The 20,243-nt window shown below is 36.4% G+C and overlaps 1 protein-coding gene across 2 annotated transcripts in view; it reads right to left on the bottom strand.

The window, feature by feature from the left end:
* The window catches only part of CRPPA (CDP-L-ribitol pyrophosphorylase A), a 327,109-nt gene that overhangs the window by 197,919 nt on the left and 108,947 nt on the right, over positions 1-20,243 (bottom strand). For both annotated transcript variants that reach the window (XM_007469029.1, XM_007469030.1), the window contains 2 exons: positions 16,271-16,375; positions 8,969-9,014 (listed from right to left, as the gene is read on the bottom strand). In XM_007469029.1, coding sequence (XP_007469091.1) covers positions 8,969-9,014; positions 16,271-16,375 — 151 coding nt within the window. The remainder of the gene's footprint in view (positions 1-8,968; positions 9,015-16,270; positions 16,376-20,243) is intronic.

The following is a 20,243-nucleotide window of genomic DNA, read 5'->3' as shown; positions in this document are numbered from 1 at the left end:
GCTGCTTATCTAACAATGCTGTCCGCCTCATGCCAAAAGAGCAGAGACCAGGGCTTCCCTGGTGGCACAGTGGTTGAGAGTCTGCCTGCCGATGCAGGCAACACGGGTTCGTGCCCCGGTCTGGGAAGATCCCACATGCCGCGGAGCGGCTGGGCCCGTGAGCCATGGCCGCTGAGCCTGCGCGTCCAGAGCCTGTGCTCCACAACAGGAGAGGCCACAACAGTGAGAGGCCTGCATACCGCAAAAAAAAAAAAAAAAAGAGCAGAGACCATCTAAACCTTTAAACTTCAAAAGCAAAATCACACTCTCTCATTTGCATACTTAATCAGGCAAGAGTTAAGAATACTCTTCAACAGAACCCTAAATCAGATGCTTAGAGACTTAGAAAGTAACATAAAAGTCTCAGCTGGTTCACTAGGTGACAATATACTAGAGAAGACAACACTCTCAATACCAAAACCAATTAAGCATTAACTGAAGCCCATAAGGATATAAAATAGAGACAACAACTCAGAAGGTCAGCTGTCCTCTTGTGCAGGACCCTTCAATTCTACAGCTACATACTATTAACTCCAAGTGGAAGAAAGAGAAAAGACATGGTGGTCCTTCCAACAGAGGATGCTCCTCTGCCTCCACTTATCTCTCTGCTCTCCCAGGAGTTGACAGTAGCAGAGAAGAACATTAACACAATTCCAACCATCTACCCTGGAGGTTCATCAAAGGACTCCTAGCACAGATATCCGGAATGCCCAAGCTTCACAGCTTGTATCACAGCTTCATCTGCCAAACTCTTTTGAAATTTTCTCAAGTTTCAATCTAGTTGTAAGTACAATGGAATTCTTTAAGAGCTTTCAATCCCCCGGTTTAACATGCTTCACAACCTACAACTTAGCCACCTTTGGTTAGGATATACAGTTTAACAAAATATATTCATACATAATGCGTTTTCCTAAGTGTTTAATTCCAGTGTTATTCTAACTAAAGTCCTATATAGGAGGCATAATGTATAATCTCAAAGTTAACAAATGAGGTCAAAATCTAATTTATAATATACTCATCTTTTAGAAATTCCTCTAACTGCCCTTGAATATTAGAACTCTTGGTATACATAAAGTATCCGGTCTTACTTGAAGGGTCAGAAAACAGATGCAATTTGGAATCTTCATTTAACTTCACAAAACAGTAATATGTAAAATCTCTAACATGCACAGCTTCCTCTTTACCGTGTGATAAACCCACTGACACATTAACAAGGAGCAAGGAATAACTAGACATATGCTTCCATCAATTAATCATGAGTAGGGACACATGAGTGCTCAGGATGGTATTTGTATTTTACAAAAAATTTTCAAACACAGTGGTGAAGAGAGAAGTAAACCTAAATACTAGATTAGTTCTAGAAGCAAGTAAGCAAAAAATCCAAAAGTCAGTTTTCCATTTTCTTAGAAACATCTAACACGATGAATTCCATCAGGCCTCATCCACTATACTGACCTCTTGAGCCAAAATTTTTGTGTTCATAGGTAAGTAAGAAACAACTCTATCAAATCCAGAAATAGTCATTTCCAAAAGATGTCAAGTCCTAATCCATTCAAAGTGGGGGCAGTCATCTTCTATTCTCCTGTTCAGTTCATTGAATCAAAAGCCAATCTTAGAGTCTATTTTCTGTCTCACATGAACAATTTTAAAGGAGTCAAACAGAATCACCACTGTTGAGCACTGAAATCCCCACCTCAGTTTCATCTGTAGTAAGATGCCTAAGGTTTCTCTGAACACCTATCTAAAGGAAGCTCTTAGAACAGTAAGGGCAGCAGGCCGTCAAGCAAAGAGAAGCAGTCAACAAGCCATGACTACAGGACAAGTGAACAACAGGGACAGTAACTAGAGATTTGAGAAAGAAATGCAGACCCACATTAAAAGGTCAAAGTGGCCTTCTGTAAGTTGGCTTTCTTCTCAACTGTACATGTTTTCCCTGGAGGACATCGGGAAGGCAGATTTTTTTTAAAGATGTTTTATATCAGATCTTAACCGCATTTTTAAATGAGTCACTGAATACCAAATGAAGTTTCCTACCTTGCAACTGAAAATAAGAATCAGACATGTGACATCTTGTCTCCTGCACGTGTCTTTACGTGTAAGGATATTACTGTTTTCCAAGAAAACGATGCAAAACTTTTTTTTTCTTTTCTAAGTATATATTCTTTCTTAGTTAAGAGAAGTAAATTTGAAGGAAACGCAATTTTCTAAGGCTAGTGACTCATCAGGATATTTATAAAATGTATTGTATTATTACTTAACGCATAAGTGTCATGTTTGCATTTTTGTTGTTTCTTCCTACCTACATCAGAGTTAAGCCTAACTGGCTGGCTTTCGTCTGTTATTAAGTCTTATTTAGCTAGTTACTTAATACCTCACTGTGACCTTACAAGATTTTTAACATGACAGATTTACTTGCTTATGCTTGAATTAGCATCTCACTAATGACAAATTAAGGAAATTATAAAGTTAAACAAAAAAGTGAACTCCACTTTCTCTAATCTTGACCCGAATATTTAACTTTCTAATTTACATTATTCTTCCAGTAAGAGTCCAAGGAAAACAAATTGCTATTAAATCATATTGAAGCCTTCCTGTTCTCACTAATTAAAGCTTGACACAAATGTCGATACAGAGTCACGTAAGATACAATGGCAGTACTATTCAAGAGAGTGAAGAACAAAAAGTATAGTATTTACAAACAAGTTATGGTATTAATGTGAAAATTTGGATAATGAAGTATCATTGTCAATAGCCAGACACATCAAAAAATTACAGTTTCCATGTAAATCTTAGCTTTGCATTGTCCAAAAAGCATGGTTGAAAATAAAATGGCATCATCACTGGCTATTTAGCAAGAAAAACCTGATGAGTTTTTCTCATCAGAAAAGAAAAACCTAGAGTTCTACAGATGTAGAAAACTGATTCAAAGTTTCTCATCTTTTCAATTTGAGAAGATTTGAAAAGGCTATGCACTTAAAATGCAATGATTTTAAGTGAAGATATTAAAGGATCACTAAAAAACAAAGGCATTAGTTTCTCCATATGCATAAAATACACACTATAACACCACGAATCTTCCTAAATCTCAGGAACACTGAATCAGTTTTATCCACATGTGATTTGATTTTATTCCTTTCAGTCAGAGACAACTGAAAAGTATATTCAGCTACTTTCAATGTATAAGCAGAAAAGAATTCAATTGCTTGCCTACTGATTTAATTCCTTTAAAAAATTGTATGAAACATAAAAAAGCAGGCATAAATACTTGACACTGCATAAATACTTGACACTGAAAGAAATCACCTGTATCAATGATGTTGAAAATAAAAATCTATTTTCAGAATAAAGTCTAAAGTTCTGAACCAATAGGTGATACGGTATTTCCAAGAAATCAATTTCCTTTAAAATAAAGTTCTTAGCAAATGGAAAACATTACATAATGACTGGGGAAAGACATGAATTTCTATATGAACATTAATATTAACTATTTTAAGTAATATTAATTAAAGCCAGTTAAAAATGAAATGATTATCAATGTTACCTATTTTTTCCATTTTTATATAACTACCATGAGGCTTTTTTACAGTACTAGCTTACTTGGGTTTGTACGATCATAACCAGGAGAGAACAAAATACAATTATTTTTAAAACACTCCAGCCAGAAAATTAAAAATATTAAAATATGTGATCAAAGATGATGGTAGAAAATAAATGCAATGTTTTATTTAGAAATCCCTTAGGGGATTTCCATCTTAGAAAATTTTAGCATACAGTATTGATCCTTTTGCCATGATATGGTCAGCATAGTAAATCAAGTGTGGATTTGGGACTGTTTGCATGGTACATGTAAAGCTAGATAAAGTATGTTACTGCTTTAACCATTTTAATAGTTTGCGTAGGTCTGAGACCACAGAGCAGGCTTGGGTGGGCTCAACCAGCTTATGTGACAAAAGTACAGTATCTCTTTGTTAAGTGGCTCTTCACAAACCTGTCAGTCAACCCAGAGTCTTGCTGCACCAATTAACCACACTACTCCCTAGAAAAGTTTGTTTTAAATTTCACACACCGAAGCCTAAAAGAGTTAAACATTAAAGAACAATGACAGAATCCAATTCTCTACCTCAGAAAAAGGAGTATTAAAAATGCTTTGTTTGGGCTTCCCTGGTGGCTCAGTGGTTGACAGTCCGCCTGCCGACGCAGGGGACACGGGTTCATGCCCTGGTCCAGGAAGATCCCACATGCCGCAGAGTGCGTGGGCCCGTGAGCCATGGCCGCTGAGCCTGCATGTCCGGAGCCTGTGCTCCGCAGCGGGGGAGGCCACAACAGTGAGAGGCCCGCATACCACCAAAAAAAAAAAAGCTTTGTTTTACGTAAATTTGTGATTCACTGTACATTTTTCAAAGTTGTGTGTGTGAAAGACTGTAAAAGAAATCTGAGAGTACTACTTATATACATGTTTCCTATTATTGAACAGTTCACTATAAATGGAAATCCACGTAAATATACTGACAGTAAAATAAATTAAGATTAAAAATAAAACTTATCTAACAACATAAAATAAAAGTCAGATTTTGAGACTTGCTATAAACGATAATTTGAGGATTTTAGCATCAAAAGCTTGCCTGAAGTTAGTTACATCAAAATTTCCCTACTGAAGAGACGGACTTGAACATATATTAAGAAGGACCAAAATATACATGCTGTTCCAGTGAAAAGTCAATCTGGGAATATGAAAAGCTCTTACAATTTTTGACATTTATCCTAGAAATATTTTATAGTTTGAAAAACACTTAGTAAACAAGAAAATAGTTACATCAGAATATAATACGTTGGCCAGCAATAATTGGTATTGAAGTAAAAGAAAGCAGCACAGGAAAGACAACTTACAGAATACTAAGCACTCATATCACAGAGAAAAAGAGTTCCATTCTAGAAGAGGAAAAACTGTTATGGCTCAGTGATGAATGTTAAACTACCAGAACTTAAAAATGAAAGAAACAGTACCCAAACCATCATTTTGAAACTATTATTCTGATTTTGAATTTTAATTTTTATCCTTTCTCTAGTCTTGTCTAAAAATCTGCAGTTTCAATATTATCTGCTTTTCCCACGCTCCCACACTCTCTAGAATACTACTGTGTGCTTAGCACAGCACTAGGAGATAACATCTTCAGCATCAATTGTGTGACCATTCTTCCCAGCTGAAGACACGGTTTTAACCCAACAGAACCTGAACTGGGCAGGCTGGATTTTATAAGCCATTTGCTGTACCCAGCAAAGACAGAGATTGAATCCAGTATCCACTTTAGTGGTCAATGTGAGTAGGGACATGACTCAGAAGTGCAAAGTGGCCACGTCCCAGAATAGAGTCAGGCTTAAGCTGAAGGGAGAAGGGGATTAAACTGTGGATCCTGTTCTTACTATGTGACCTAGAGGAAAGTACCTAATCTCACTAAGTTTCAGTTTCCCCACTTGCAAAATTCAGAGCAGTAATATCTATGTTAACAGCATTATACAGAACAAATGAAATAACATATAAAGTACCTGGCATGAGTGCCATGTGCTCCAAGTCCTGGTTTTAAACCTTGACGAAAGTGCATACATTCAAATATTATATCATCTCTATTTTAAAAAAGAAAAAAGATAGATATATACACTGGAGCTCAATATGCATGTGCTAGAAGCAGGAAGAGAGGTAAGGTGGGAGGGAAAGACCATCTATTCCCATAATTTATGTTCCTTAGACTCTAAAGAAAAAATACCAATAAATTTGGTTCAACTCAATGTCAGAGGATAGAAAAAAGAATAGACATTCTTTCCACCTTCACTGAATCAAATCTAATAGAGGGTCACACCAAGTTACAGTCAACGCTGAAATCCAAAAAGTTCTTAAACGTTTTTAAAGTTGTTTTCATATATAAATTTGATGGCAAACACATAGCACAGGGAGATCAGCTCGGTGCTTTGTGACCACCTAGAGGAGTGGGATAGGGAGGGTGGGAGGCAGGGAGATGCAAGAGGGAAGAGATATGGGGATATCTGTATATGTATAGCTGATTCACTTTGTTATAAAGCAGAAACTAACACACCATTGTAAAGCAATTATACTCTAATAAAGATGTTAAAAAAAAAAATTTGATGGCAAAATGAGTCCTAAACTTGAACTGGCTAGGGGCTTTATAGTCATTCTAAATATTGAGCATAAATATTCATGTACTGTAAGTTTCATTATGTGGTAAGGTCCCAAATCCCACTGGTAATGTGATATAATGTATGACAAACAGCAGTAGCTTCTGAAAATACATAGTAATCAAAATGCCTAAACACATGTAGCCCAAGAATTTCAGAGAAGGGAGTCTGAATAATCTCTGCTTAAGGAAAAAACGGAGAACAGCTATATAAAGAGGTAAACTGACTAAGGTAGAAAAATTTATAATTAAGAATTAATTTTCTATCCTTCTTAGATTAGTATTTGCTTAGGACCCTTGAATATCCTATAATACAGAAACAACCACACTACTTACATCATTGAGTTCTTGGAGAAGCAAGAGATAATCTATATAAAATGCTTTAAACAATGCCTGGCATAAAGTAAGTACCCGGTGAATGCTGTGTCATACAAGTGACTAGAAAAATACTTTGAACATTTACATGGAAAACGCAAACAGGTGAGTAGATACCTCAGATAGGTAGCCTGCTATATACCATACTCTATTTTAGAATTTTATTTTTAAAAATCTAAGAGTTTCCCTTTTCCTATGCCCGGAATTGTTTCTACTATGAGGCCTCAGAGACAGTATTAGTTCAAGTCATGGAGGCAGGTAGCAATCCCAGTTGAGCCAACAAACATTTGAAACTGGCAGCGTGGAAAGACTTGAAGCTCTAAATACAATAAAAGATATTATTTAGGAAAAAATTCAACTATTAAAGACTGGAGAGTAGCCTAGAAGAATGCTTCTGGAAATGAATGTACAAACTAATGAGCCAGAGTTTTCGTTAAAACACAGATTCTAACTTACTGTGTCAGGGCCAGATATTCTGCATTCAAGTTCTCTGGTAATCACAACACTACTGGTCTAGAAACCCAAACAGTAGGTAGGCACCACAGCAGTGGTCCTCAAAGGGTATGAGCAACATCAGAATCTCTTGGGAAGTTATTAGAAATGCAAATCTGAAAGAACATAAGGAGACTCTTCTCTAAATCATCTGTTTACATCCAGACCGATTACTTTCCCTAAGAATAAAAGTAGAATACTTTTTAAATACTTGACAAGTAGCATACTAGAACATGTTACCTAAACAAAACAATTTCTCTCTGCAAACAATTTCCAAAACTAAAGCCCCCTGCAATTATACTTAAAATGTAGGCTTTTACATGATAAGAAGCCTGTTCTTGATAATACATAGGCAAAGTATTGAGATATGTAGCATCCTCACTTGAACTACTTGCCAACTTTTCACAAAATGGCTCACTTCCATTTTACCTAGGTCATAGAGATATGAGTTTATAAAGAAACCAGACTGAGTTTTAAATTTCCTTGTTCTGAGAATATAGCCAACTACAACATGGTTTAGGCAACTTCTCCAGAGTAATGTTTATACATAGCCTGGCTCATATGCAAATATATGTCAACATTTTGATTTATAGCTATAGATGATCTGTTTACATACACAGATACACAAATTAAAGTACATTAATGGTTTGAAACACAATATTCTTGAAGGACAAAAAACATGAGAATAAACTACAAATACAGAATGTTATGAACAGAGAAAAGATTTCAGTTTTCTGAACATGAAGCTAATTGATTGTTAAATAGGCTTTCCATAAAATAATAAAATGAAATAAGATATAAAATAAAATAAAATAAAAACTGTTGCCCTCACAATTCCCATTCAGTATTTCTTTCAACTTCAATCAACATCTGAATTTACAAGGTCACTTCTCAGTCGCTATCTGAGTACACCGTTCTGTCCTTAACATATTTTTGAAGGAGTAAATTACAAACAGATTGTAAAGCACCACACTTGCTTAGGCATTGGGGGTGGACCCCTCTGATTTTGGCTAGGACCAGGTATACATACAACAGTGGTGACCTCAGGAGACATTTCATGGTCACAGCAGGGGAGGGGAGGGAGGGAAGAGTGCTTCTGGTATCTAGTGAGTAGAGGCCAGGCAACTTTTAGGATGCACAAAACAGTCCCCAGAGCAAAGAATTAGCTGGCCTAAGATGCCAATAGTGCCAAGGTTAAGAAACTGTGATTTGAATTGTGGAGGTTGCAAAAGTGCAGAATGAATGTCCCTTGTGCATCATCACTACATTTCTAGCACGGTGTCAAGCACAGTAATAAATATTTGTTGATTATGAAATAAACTACTTCTGTGTAGCTGAGATCTTAGAGTCAGAGATGAAAAGAATGAGAAAGGGGTTATTATATATATAATATCTAAAATTACAAAACAAAATTGCAGTCATTGTCAGAATTAAAAGGAATTAAAGATCATTCAGCCCAATTTCTCTATTTCAGAAAATTTTTTTTCTCATGCAAAAGATGCTGTCTAATGTACTGATATGGCAGTGTTGGGAGGGGGTAGACAGTCCTCTGAATAAATAAAAACAAAATATATTTATAAATTAAAATATCAGTTTTCACTTCTAATCGTGTCAATGTCACCTACGTTTCTCAAATTAATAAAGTATTTCCTTTATAAAAGCTAAAACCAATGTTACATAAATCATAATAAGTGATACTTCAAAGCAGGAAACAAAATAAATGTAATTATTTTTCAAAAAAAACAACTCACAGACCTCCGTGGCCTACAGCATTTATACTTCTGAGAATTCTGGGCTTTAAAATGTCATGAGAAATTCTCAACTGGCTTACATTTTTGAAACACAGGAACTGACAGTCATAAGGCCAAACATACCCTTAATAATCGATTCAGCTGCATACAGATCTCGTTTGTAGGTCACCTAGAGGACAGATAAACTTCATTAGACTTAACAGAGTAGGAAGGAATGTGAAAGCAATAAAAGTATGCCCCCAAGGAAATTCTTGATTTTGGAGAAACTATAAACACATAATACTGACAATTTTTAAATTATAACAACATCAGTTTATTCAGAAAAAATATATATTGTTTCTACAAATGGTTGAAGATTTGTTTTTAAATCTTTAAGTAAATTGAGATGTTATGTGGCAGTGGTTACCAAAGTCTTATTAATATAAGTATTATATCAAAGAAAATGTGGTAGCATTTAAATAAAAGTATTAGAATTATTGCTTAATAGTAGGTTTTGTGTTGGAAGGAAAGAAGGAAAAGTATATATTAAAAAAATTACCAAATTGCATTTTCAGTTGAAATGAGATACTTCTGAAAGACCAATTCACATTGAGGGTCTTCATTCTGAATTGAGTTTATCTGTATACATCCAGATAAGGTTCACCTTTTTAAGATTTTTATTAATACATAACTGATAGAAAGAGCCTGGAGGGTACCACCATGTATATAAGAACAATCATGATCTTTGCTTAAGAACATACAGCCTCCTTGCAATAACCTATTCCTTGTAATATACCCTGCATGGTCCTATAGCAGATAGTTCCCAGACTACATCCAGTGAGCTCAGGTACAGAACATGTCAAGTGCATGGCACTGCAGAATCACTTTTCCTACATCACAGAACTGAAGAACATAGTAAATAATCAAATATATTAATAAGTACTATAAGGTCTTAGGAGCTTATCATTCATGGGTTCAGATGATTATGATGCAAATGGTCTAAAAACCCACTTTGAGAAATACTAATTAATACCCTTGCATGTCTATAATTTGGACTATTTTCCTCCAGATTATATCCTAACTAAACTTGTACAGAAACTTTGTTCAGGTAAGTGGCTCAGGGCACTTCTACCCAAAATAGGTTTCCCTGCTATGCCTGTATCCTGGCAGGTAACCCTGGTCCAAAACTATACCTTACAATCCAGAACTAATGTAGCAGCTAACTTGTAAGACAGACGGAAATTTCCTCAAGCACTCAACCAATCTATTAAAATCAAATACGACATTGTTAAATTATGTCTAAAATAAGCACATGTGAACCAAAACTAGTACTATAGTTACTGACCCAAAATGCAGTTCTCTTATCTGGGGATAAAAATAGAAAACAGACACTTATAAAGCTTCAGATTATGCATTTTACCAAATTAAAGAATGTATTGATCTCATTCACTCATTCAATAAATATTTATCAAATAACTACCATGTTGTACATCCTGTTCTAAGGGCTGGAATAGAGCAATGAAAACAGCAAAACTCAACCTACAGAAACAACATTTTAGAGGATAAATTTCTTCTGTAAGAATTGAATAAGACACATTTGTTTTGGGCTTCCCTGGTAGCACAGTGGTTGGGAATCTGCTTGCCAATGGGAATCCTCCTGCCAATGCAGGGGACACGGTTTGGAGCTCTGGTCCGGGAAGTTCCCACATGCCGCGGGGCAACTAAGTCCTCGAGCCACAGCTACTGAAGCTCGTGCTCCGCAAAAAGAGAAGCCACTGCAATGAGAAGCCCAAGCAACGCAAGGAAGAGTAGCCCCCGCTCTCGGCAACTGGAGAAAGCCCTCGCACAGCAACGAAGACCCAACGCAGCCATAAATAAATAAATATTTATTTATTTATTTTACCAAATAAAGACAAGACAAGGCTGCGGAGCTCAAGACAGACAGGAAGCAGAGACCCTCAAGGCCTAGAGCAGAGCTACATGAGGGCTTCGGGAGTGACAGAAGAGGCTGGAAAGTCGGGGCTCCCACAACACAAACCCACACACACGCACCTGTGGTAGAGGCCTCCTGTCATGTCAGTTACATCCACTCATTCTTTTAAATGCCTCTGAACACCTTCTAACCCCCCGTCTTCGGCCAGGCAATGGGGACACAGCTACCTCTCATGGTATTAAATATTAATATTAAATATTTAAATATTAAAAAAACACATTTGTTTCCATGAAAACTCAAGGTTAACTAGATATCTGAAATCATCACTCAATATTTGCAATTTAAATGAGAAAAGCCTTTTTTTCCTATGACTGTCTGCTATGTAAGGTAAACTCAAATCAGAAATTAACAGGAAGATGCCTAATTACCATAGCTGATTTTTTATCCTTCCTGCTTTCTTTGAGAGATAAAACCACATTCCAAATTTAAATCGAATAATTGTGAAAGTACTTTATTCTTTTTTCCGAATAAATCCATCTTAACAATGGATTTTTTAAATGAAAAAAACTTGGTCTCAAATACTAAAATGATTTTCCTAGAATATTTGCAAGACAACATTATTGCATTAGGAATCAGTCTTATGAATAAAATACATGAGTTATTACTTAAAGGTCCTTTCTACACTAATATTAAATAAGTAATTGTATAAACAAGAAAGACATCAAAATTTGAACTGTGCCCTCTGCAGTGAAAGCGCAGAGTCCTAACCACTGGACCGCCAGGGAATTCCCCTAAAATTCATCTTTTTTGCCTACATTTTCTTGTTGGCTGTGGATACATACTATACACAGATTAAAGTTTTTGATGTTTATTTAATATTTTCTACATAAAGCCTTATTGAAAACCTCAACTAAACTTCTCAACAAACACTGATTTAAGGAAAATAAACTACAAAATATTTCTGACAAACTTATAAAGTACTGTGTTGAAAAACAGCCTTCTGTTTTTCTAAATAAAACAGCTGCCATATTTCAAAGGGAAGAGTACTGAAAATGTTTTAATTCTGAATTGATGACTCTTCTTCTATCAAGCTTTTACAGTAATATGGGTTGTCCTTTCCTTATTTTTAATTTTATGAAAAGTTTAATAATCAGCTTTGAGATTGATTTTCTTCTGTAAGCATGATCTGCAGGTTTTCTTTGACCTTGCATAATACCTCAGTATGGAAAACGGTTACTTAAAAAAAAAAAAAAAAAGTGATAGAAGAGCCTCAATCCTCTGATTCACTGGTTTTCACACTGTGCTCCTTAGAGCTCAGGGGCCACCGGAAGACCAGTGTGGAAGCTCTGTGCAGCTGACGCTCAGAGCCCCACATCTGCTACTCACCTAGTTTAGCTCAGTTTTTGCCTGTTTTGTTTCACTGTGCTTCTGTGCAATATTTCTTCTAAGTATTTAGCTTTAAAAATATTTATATTCAGTGGAAGAGAAACCTGAAACAGAGCCACAGAGATAGTTGCCTTTAACTCCTAGGCCAGAGCACTCTCAGCTACCTCAAGGTGAGTTCCACAGGACACTATGGTACCTGCTTTGTCTTGCTCTGTGTTGACAATATGGTAAATTAAAGAGACTTCCTAGAGCCAAGTCCACTTGGCCACCATCTTACATAAATCAGACTACACTTAATGTTCTTCCATCTTTCACCTCATAAGAAAATGAGTATGTACTCCAATAATTAGAATAAAGCCAGAAAATCTTAAATTTCGAAGACAGATACAAATTTAGATTTGGATGAGGATATTATATTGATTTCCAGTTCATCCAATTATGTCTACCTAGAAAATGTTCTTTCCTCTAGACTGGATAACTAGATGAAAACCTCTGAAAAGACACAATTTCACCACATTGTATTTTTGAGGTTAAAAAGAAAAAAGTGAGACTATTTTCTTTTGTTTTTAACAAAGATGCTAGAACACTTGAATCTAAAACAAGTAATTCCCATCAAAAGAAATCCTCAAAAGTCAGTCATTCCAATAATGTTGTGATGACACATCAACGTCTTCTAAAGAAGCATTTTCAGACAATGGAATACAGTTAAATTTCTTCAATAACTTATTATGAATCTTTTATGCCTTGAAGACAGTTTTAACACTTAGAAACAAGAAGTCTGTTCAATTGGGTCTGTGTAGTATAGTAAGTGACCAACTCTTTATAATGGGACAAAGATATGGTACAGCTATAAATTAAAGGAATGGAGACTAAATGTAGTCTCCTCTTATATAGACTAGATGAAATTTCACTGTAATAAGGGTATGTTCAGTAAGGGCTAGCCTAGGCACAACCACTCAGGCAGAGCTTAAGAGCCAACCCCTATTCTCAGGAGTTGGTCCTGTATTCTTCTGTTGGTCGCTCTTAGGGAGGGGAAAGGAGGGAGAAGAAGGGGGCTTTGCTCATTCACAAGGATGTCCTCTACCCTGCATGGTGATCTGAAAAAAACTGATGCTTCCTCTAAACCTAGAGGAGCTACTGCAGGAAGATTGGCCTCAACTGTAAATGCTGACTTTTTGCATTTACTTCTATTTTTTTAAAAAAGTATGTAAAATATAAAATAATAGTCCTCCTGGGATTTCTGGCAGCAGATGAAATAACTCCTACATGTGGCTATGAGAAATTTCTAGTCATTCTTCCCAGCACCGGGGGTGAACTCCCTCACTTTCTAAGAGGTAGGGGAAGGTGTCCTGGCTCTGTATTTCAGAATCCTCCTTTGCCTTATTGTTTTGTGGTAGTGAAAATTCTCCTGAAATGTGCACTTTCTTCACTGTGTCAGATTTATGAATCATGTTCCAGGTATTTGGCCTGCCACCCAAGTTCAATGCCAGTTTTAGCATAATTGTACTAAATCTTCTTTCAGCTCTGAGTTGTAAAAAGTTGTAGCATTGTTGGAATTAGTATTGAATTAGAACACTTATTTCAATGTGTAGATTCCATTGCTTTGGTTTACACAGCAATGGCAATACTCTTTATCCATGCAAAATAAAACCATAAAATTAAGTTAAAAGCTTATACCAAAGACAACTCATACAGTATCATCAAAAAGCTAAATAGGGCTAAATGAACAGCCAGTAAATATCAAAAATATTTTTTAAAGGTAGAGGATGATGAGACAGGAGGCAGAAGGAACCTGAAACAACTACATCATTTGCACTCAAAATAACTTCCGCTCAATCACAGAAGAAATCTGACACCTTAAAAAGACCTCAAAACTGCAATTTGAAAGACTTTTTGCCCAATTCACTGCATTACATGCCCTTTTAGAATCCAAGATCCTGGATCTTTAATCCAAGATCATTATTCAAACATTCTAAGAGCAGGGCTTCCCCACTCCGGCCCAGATCGGAAAGTGATACTATGAAAATGATCCCTCTGGGCCTAACAGGCTATCACCCTTTGGCATGTGTATTAGTTTCCTAGGGCTGACATAACAATGTACCACAAACTGGACGTCTTAAAAAAGGAACATATCCTCTCACAGTACTGGAGGCTAGAAGTGTGAAATCCAGGTATCACCAGGGCCACTGCCCACTCCGAAGGCTTTAGAGAAGAATCCTTCCCCACCTCTTCCTAGTTTCCTGGGGTTGCCAGCGATCCCTCACTTTCCTTCACTTGTCGATGCATCACTCCAATTTCTACCTCTATTGTCATTGGCATTCTCCACCTATCTGTATGTGAATCTTTTCTCCTATTCTTACAGATCCGATTTAGGGACTCTTCTTTACCAATCTGACCTCATCTTAACTTGATTATATCTGCAAACACTCTTTTCAAATAAGAGTGTTTATTCACAAGTGCCAGGGGCTAGGACTTGAACATATCTTCTGTGGTGGGATGCAATTCAACCCACAACAGCATTATGAAATGACTCAGGAGGAGAATGAATAGAAGCACTTGGAAAGGCCAACCACAGTTCAGCGCCCTGACATTTGTCGCACATAAAAGGGAAGCAGAGCGCCAAGATGTAAGGACTAAAACTGTGATACTGTATTGCTGGTGGAAGCACTGCAATTTGAGATTTCACTCAAAAATACTGAGGTACATTTGTGAAGACAGAGTGTAAAATTCAAAGAAGAGCAGTGTGCTGCTTTCCTTTCACCTGCAGACCTGAGGGTACTTTACAAGTTTAAAGAAGGCTCAGAATACCCACAAGAAGTAGATACTCACACAGCCTAAAACATCAGCAATGAGGCCAGAGAGTGTTGACATGTTAGTAGCAATAAAACGTCTTGAGTTTTTACTTTTTTTTTTTTTCAACATAGCCTGCAAATTAAGTCTAGCAGGTCTATGGTGACATGGGTCAGGATCTTTAACAATTGGTTACTATCAAAATCCTCCCAATTGATGTGTATATCACCATCTGAGCCATATAATAGAAAAGGAGAAACAAAATGAATAAAATGTTTGCCTTCCAGGTTGATGATATTCAGATACTCTTAAAAGAGCAATAAGACTGCATTAATTTACTCCACCAGGCAATAATTCAGGCATGTCAATATTTTGTAATCTTAGAACAATTTAAGTATGTATGAGAAAATCTTAGCATGCAGCAAGGCCCACCACGTGACTTACAAAATACCTAATCAACATATAGGGCTTTTTGTTTTCTTTTTATGTCAATGAGGAAGTATGCTTTTAGATTCATATAATCTCAGAATTAGGATGAATGTTTTCTAACCAGATTTAGAGGGATGCTTTATAAAGATTTCATCCAACATTTCAAAAGCAGCAATACTTATTCAAAACTATGATATGACCCTACAATTCTATTTCAGAATGCAGTGTTCAATTCAACATATTTCTACCCAATCAAACACAGGACAGTCACGCTGTAAAGCACTCCTGCTGCAACAGGAAGCTGAACTATGATCGTGCAACAACCACTTCATTCCTCCTAAAGAAAGAAGTTTGCCATAAAGGCAGTCAAACCTTACCACAGGAAAGCACACAATTCCTCTTAGGAGGAGGTAAGTGGTTCTAGCCACCAACCCCACTGGGTCAAAACTGGCAGATATGTGTTTCAACCCAGTTAAGTTGGAACTACCACCCCAAGGCCAGTGAGGAAATGTTACTATTTTGGGAAGCAGAGTTGCACTCTCAATCCAGTTGAAAGTAAGGCTACAGAGTAAAAGATTATATGAAAAGAACACACACAAAAATTGTGAATAAAACAATCTTATTGGCTAAAATGGAATTTGTTTGAATAAATTATCCCAGTGTGAGTTTTCCTGCAACCGGGCAATAGAAATGATACCATATTTGATGGTTCAGAAAACCTAGTGAGACTCAACGCCTTTTATGTATGCATATACACACACACACCTTTATTCCTGGAAATACTGTTTCAATATGAAACCAAATATTTTTATACTTCTCTATCTTCTAAAGCACCTGGAAATTGTCTGTACTTGTAGACAATATGTCTTCAGGAATGACACACCAACACAAAGTACCAACTCCCTTACCTTCCAGAGGTCAGGAGATCCTTCTATAAGTTTGGCTTTGATGTGACAGTATTTTAGAGCCAAATGCAAACACTCAGTTCCAAATTCCAAGTCATAGTCACTACACTGTGTAGGAAGAAAAAAGAATTAAGTTGAAATATAATTTTTAATAAATTAATCTTTTAATTTCATAATCAACTGTACATGGAAAAGAGCCCAGAAAATTCACAAACTCTTTAATTAGCTACTGATTAATCAGGTAGATTAATCTTCCCCATGCCCTAAAAGCCAAATGAAACAAATAGAAAACAGGATTGTTGCAATCACAAGAGTTTTTAACTTCCTGAATAGTTTCAGGTGTCAGATAAATATAATACTTTATTTCCTTTGCTCAAAAACTACATTTCCAAACACATTTGTGAAATGCCTCAAGGTATGACCGAGGAGTACCATATCAGACTTGATTTAACAAATATAGGTATCCATAAAACTCCAAACCCCTTATCTCATATTTATACCGCTTTCTTATTAATTGGTATTTTAAATATCAATATATCCTTTTTAGAGGATATATTTTGATTCTGAACATGGAAATATTTCAGTCTTTCATTATGAGAAAAAAGTTAAACGCCCATTAGATTTTAGTAAAATATAAGTAACTTTTTTTAGCATTTTAAGCAGAACCATCAAAAATGACCAACACAATATAATTCAGCTGAGTAACAGTCACTAAGTAACTATCAAGTCCAAGGTTTGTATTAAGGACCAGAATAAAAAGACAAATGAAACATGTTTTGTCGCCTCAAGGAACTCAAGTCTAGAAGGGGAGGTTGATCTATAACAAATATTTTATAACAGAATGTGATATGAAGCAATAGAGGAATATTTATAAGTAGACCAGGAGATAAAATACTTAATTCTGTATGAGGGTATCAGGGAAGGCCCATCAGAGGAAATGGTCTCTGATCTCATTCCAAAGACTGAATAAAACTCAAGCATAGGGATACCCTTCAGGCAAAAAGTGCCAAACAAAGATACAGACGTTGCAGACATCTGCTGGATTTGCATTTTACAAAGAGCATATCCGTATAAGACAGACTGCAGGAAGACAACAAATACGAATATGACATTTAGCACCCTTTGCCAATCTTTATTGTACTTGAGATTATGAAATGCCAAATTTTAATGATTTATGAAGTTAATGTACAAGAAAACATAACCATCAAGTATACCCAGAGTCCCAAATTAATCAGAACCGTCTCAGCTTAAACTTTCTATACTGATATACTACCTAACGTGACATTTATTAAACATTTTCATCTTTAATATAGTATTATCAGCAGTTGTTACATTCAAATAAATTAAGTTTTGGTAAACATTCTACTTTCAACGTCTGCACAGGCTCATCTAGTAGTATGCAAGTGAGACCAACCTACAGTGAAAAAAGAGTTCTCTCCTAACACATGGTTAAATCCCAGAGATGACTAGCAATAACCCTTTTCCTGCCTCTTTCCAGATGCAAGATATTGAACACATGCATGAACAGCCTTAAAAGCATTCACAAAGTGCCTACTAAGAGGAACCCACAGGAACAGCTACTTCCTTTGTATCTCAGGGATGAGAATTACTTGATGCTGTGCTCCTTCCACTCACGTGATGTACCAGCCAACATGGCAACAGCTTACAAACTGCATGAAGTCTTCAGGATTCCAATCGACAGAGCCAACAGGAAACAAGGAAAATGATGCATCAGGTACTTATGAAATATATACTAGAAACACATACTGAGCCATCTTGGCAGAAACAGTCTGAAGCTGTTATTCACTGTATAGATTAATATTACAACTATTTACAGGGTTTTGGGTAACTTTTTTGCATTAAACCTTGCTTCTACAGTTAGCTCAAAAAAAAAAAAGCATGCTTAATGACAAATTAAATTCTGAATGCGTTTCTTAAGAACATGGATGACGATTTCCACTTCTGCCTAGGATATGGAAAGCTGACAAAAATGATACTCATTTCAGAGCAAAAGAAAAAAGCAGACAAACTACAAAAGCAGAACTTTTTCTCAAAACATCAGAGCTGAGGTCACAGGATTACCAAGTATCCCTAAATCTAAGAAAAGGCATGCCTCCCCGCAAAAAGGAGAGAGTGCCATACAGGCAGGTAAGAAGAAATCACCTAAAAATTCCAACAAACTGTCAAAAATACTGAGTGGAGGAAACTAGGAGAATGTACAACCTCTGAGATTCACAGCCACAACAGGAGTGTATACCCACCCAAAGGGTCTTCTTCAGCAACCTGTTACCGGGTGCTCATGAAGAGGTGTAATAGTATTTCAAAGTGACTGTGATTTTAACCTCAAGGTAATCACTAAACAAATGCTTTATAGTAAGAAGTCAATAGTGATAAGAGGGAAAAATCAAATGAGAAACTAATACAAAGGCAGGCAGAAAAAAAGAAAAGGAACAAAAATAAATCACACAGCAAGATGGTAGATTTTAATCAAGTAAGTTAATTAATGTGTAACTACACGAAGTATCAACATTATCCAGCATGGGGGCCATAGTGCTATCACTGAGCACATGAAAAACACACAAATACATAGGTGCGGAGAACCCTCTGCCTCCCTAAACTTGGAGCCCAAAATAGCATTAACAATGTTCTCCTCAGGCAGAAGCCCTTAGCACACTATTTTCAGAGGTCCCCACATACACTGCCAACCCCAGTCACCTTACAGTGAACCTCACAATCAACAGGCCCACTTATAAAATCCACAAATCCAACCAGTCTCCAACATACACACATGAGCAAAAAACCCAGATTTAACTGAAACCCAAGGTAAAACTAAAATGAAAGGTGAAAAAGGCAAAAAATAAAGTATTTTGTAGGAGCTAGAAACTATACACTTAATAAAGACTTAATAACCCCAGAATGATAGTGTCTATACTCATAAAATAAGGATAATATTTAAGAGGATAATATTTAGAAGGGTGGAAAACAGAAAAAGATAATAGATGACTCAACCACAAATTCCAATATGTTAAAAAAAAAAAAAAATCAGGGACTTCCCTGGTGGTACATTGGTTAAGTAACCACCTGCCAAGGAAATTTACACAAGCCTATTAGATAGCCTCATCCACCAGAGGGCAGACAGCAGAAGCAAGAAGAACTACAACCCTGCAGCCTGTGGAACAAAAACCACATTCACAGAAAGATAGACAAGATGAAAAGGCAGAGGGCTATGTACCAGATGAAGGAACAAGATAAAACCCCAGAAAAAACAACTAAATGAAGTGGAGATAGTCAACCTTCCAGAAAAAGAATTCAGAATAATGATAGTGAAGATGATCCAGGACCTCGGAAAAAGTATGGAGGCAAAGATCAGGAAGATATAAGAAATATGTAACAAAGACCTAGAATTAAAGAACAGACAAAGCTTCCCTGGACGAAAAGGCAGAGGGCTATGCACCAGATGAACAAGATAAAACCCCAGAGAAACAATTAAATGAAGTGGAGACAGGCAACCTTCCAGAAAAAGAATTCATAATAATGATAGTGAAGATGATCCAGGACCTCGGAAAAAGAATGGAGCCAAAGATCGAGAAAATGCAAGAAGTGTTTAACAAAGACCTTGAAGATTAAAGAACAAACAGAGATGAACAATACAATAACTGAAGTGAAAACTACATTAGAAGGAATCAAAAGCAGAATAACTGAGGCAGAAGAACAGACAAGTGACCTGGAAGACAGAATGGTGGAATTCACTGCTGCGGAACAGAATAAAGAAAAAGAAGGAAAAGAAATGAAGACAGCCTAAGAGACCTCTAGGACAACATTAAACGCAACAACATTCGCATTATAGGGGTCCCAGAAGGCGAAGAGAGAGACAAAGGACCAGAGAAAATATATCAAGAGATTATAGTCGAAAACTTCTCTTACATGGGAAAGGAAATAGACACCCAAGTCCAGGAAGCGCAGAGAGTCCCATACA

This window comes from Lipotes vexillifer, unplaced genomic scaffold, assembly GCF_000442215.2.
Source record: "Lipotes vexillifer unplaced genomic scaffold, Lipotes_vexillifer_v1.1 scaffold623, whole genome shotgun sequence".
Classification (NCBI taxonomy): domain Eukaryota; kingdom Metazoa; phylum Chordata; class Mammalia; order Artiodactyla; family Lipotidae; genus Lipotes; species Lipotes vexillifer.
The sequence above is the reverse complement of the archived record's forward strand: the minus strand, read 5'-3'. Positions and strand labels throughout refer to the sequence as shown.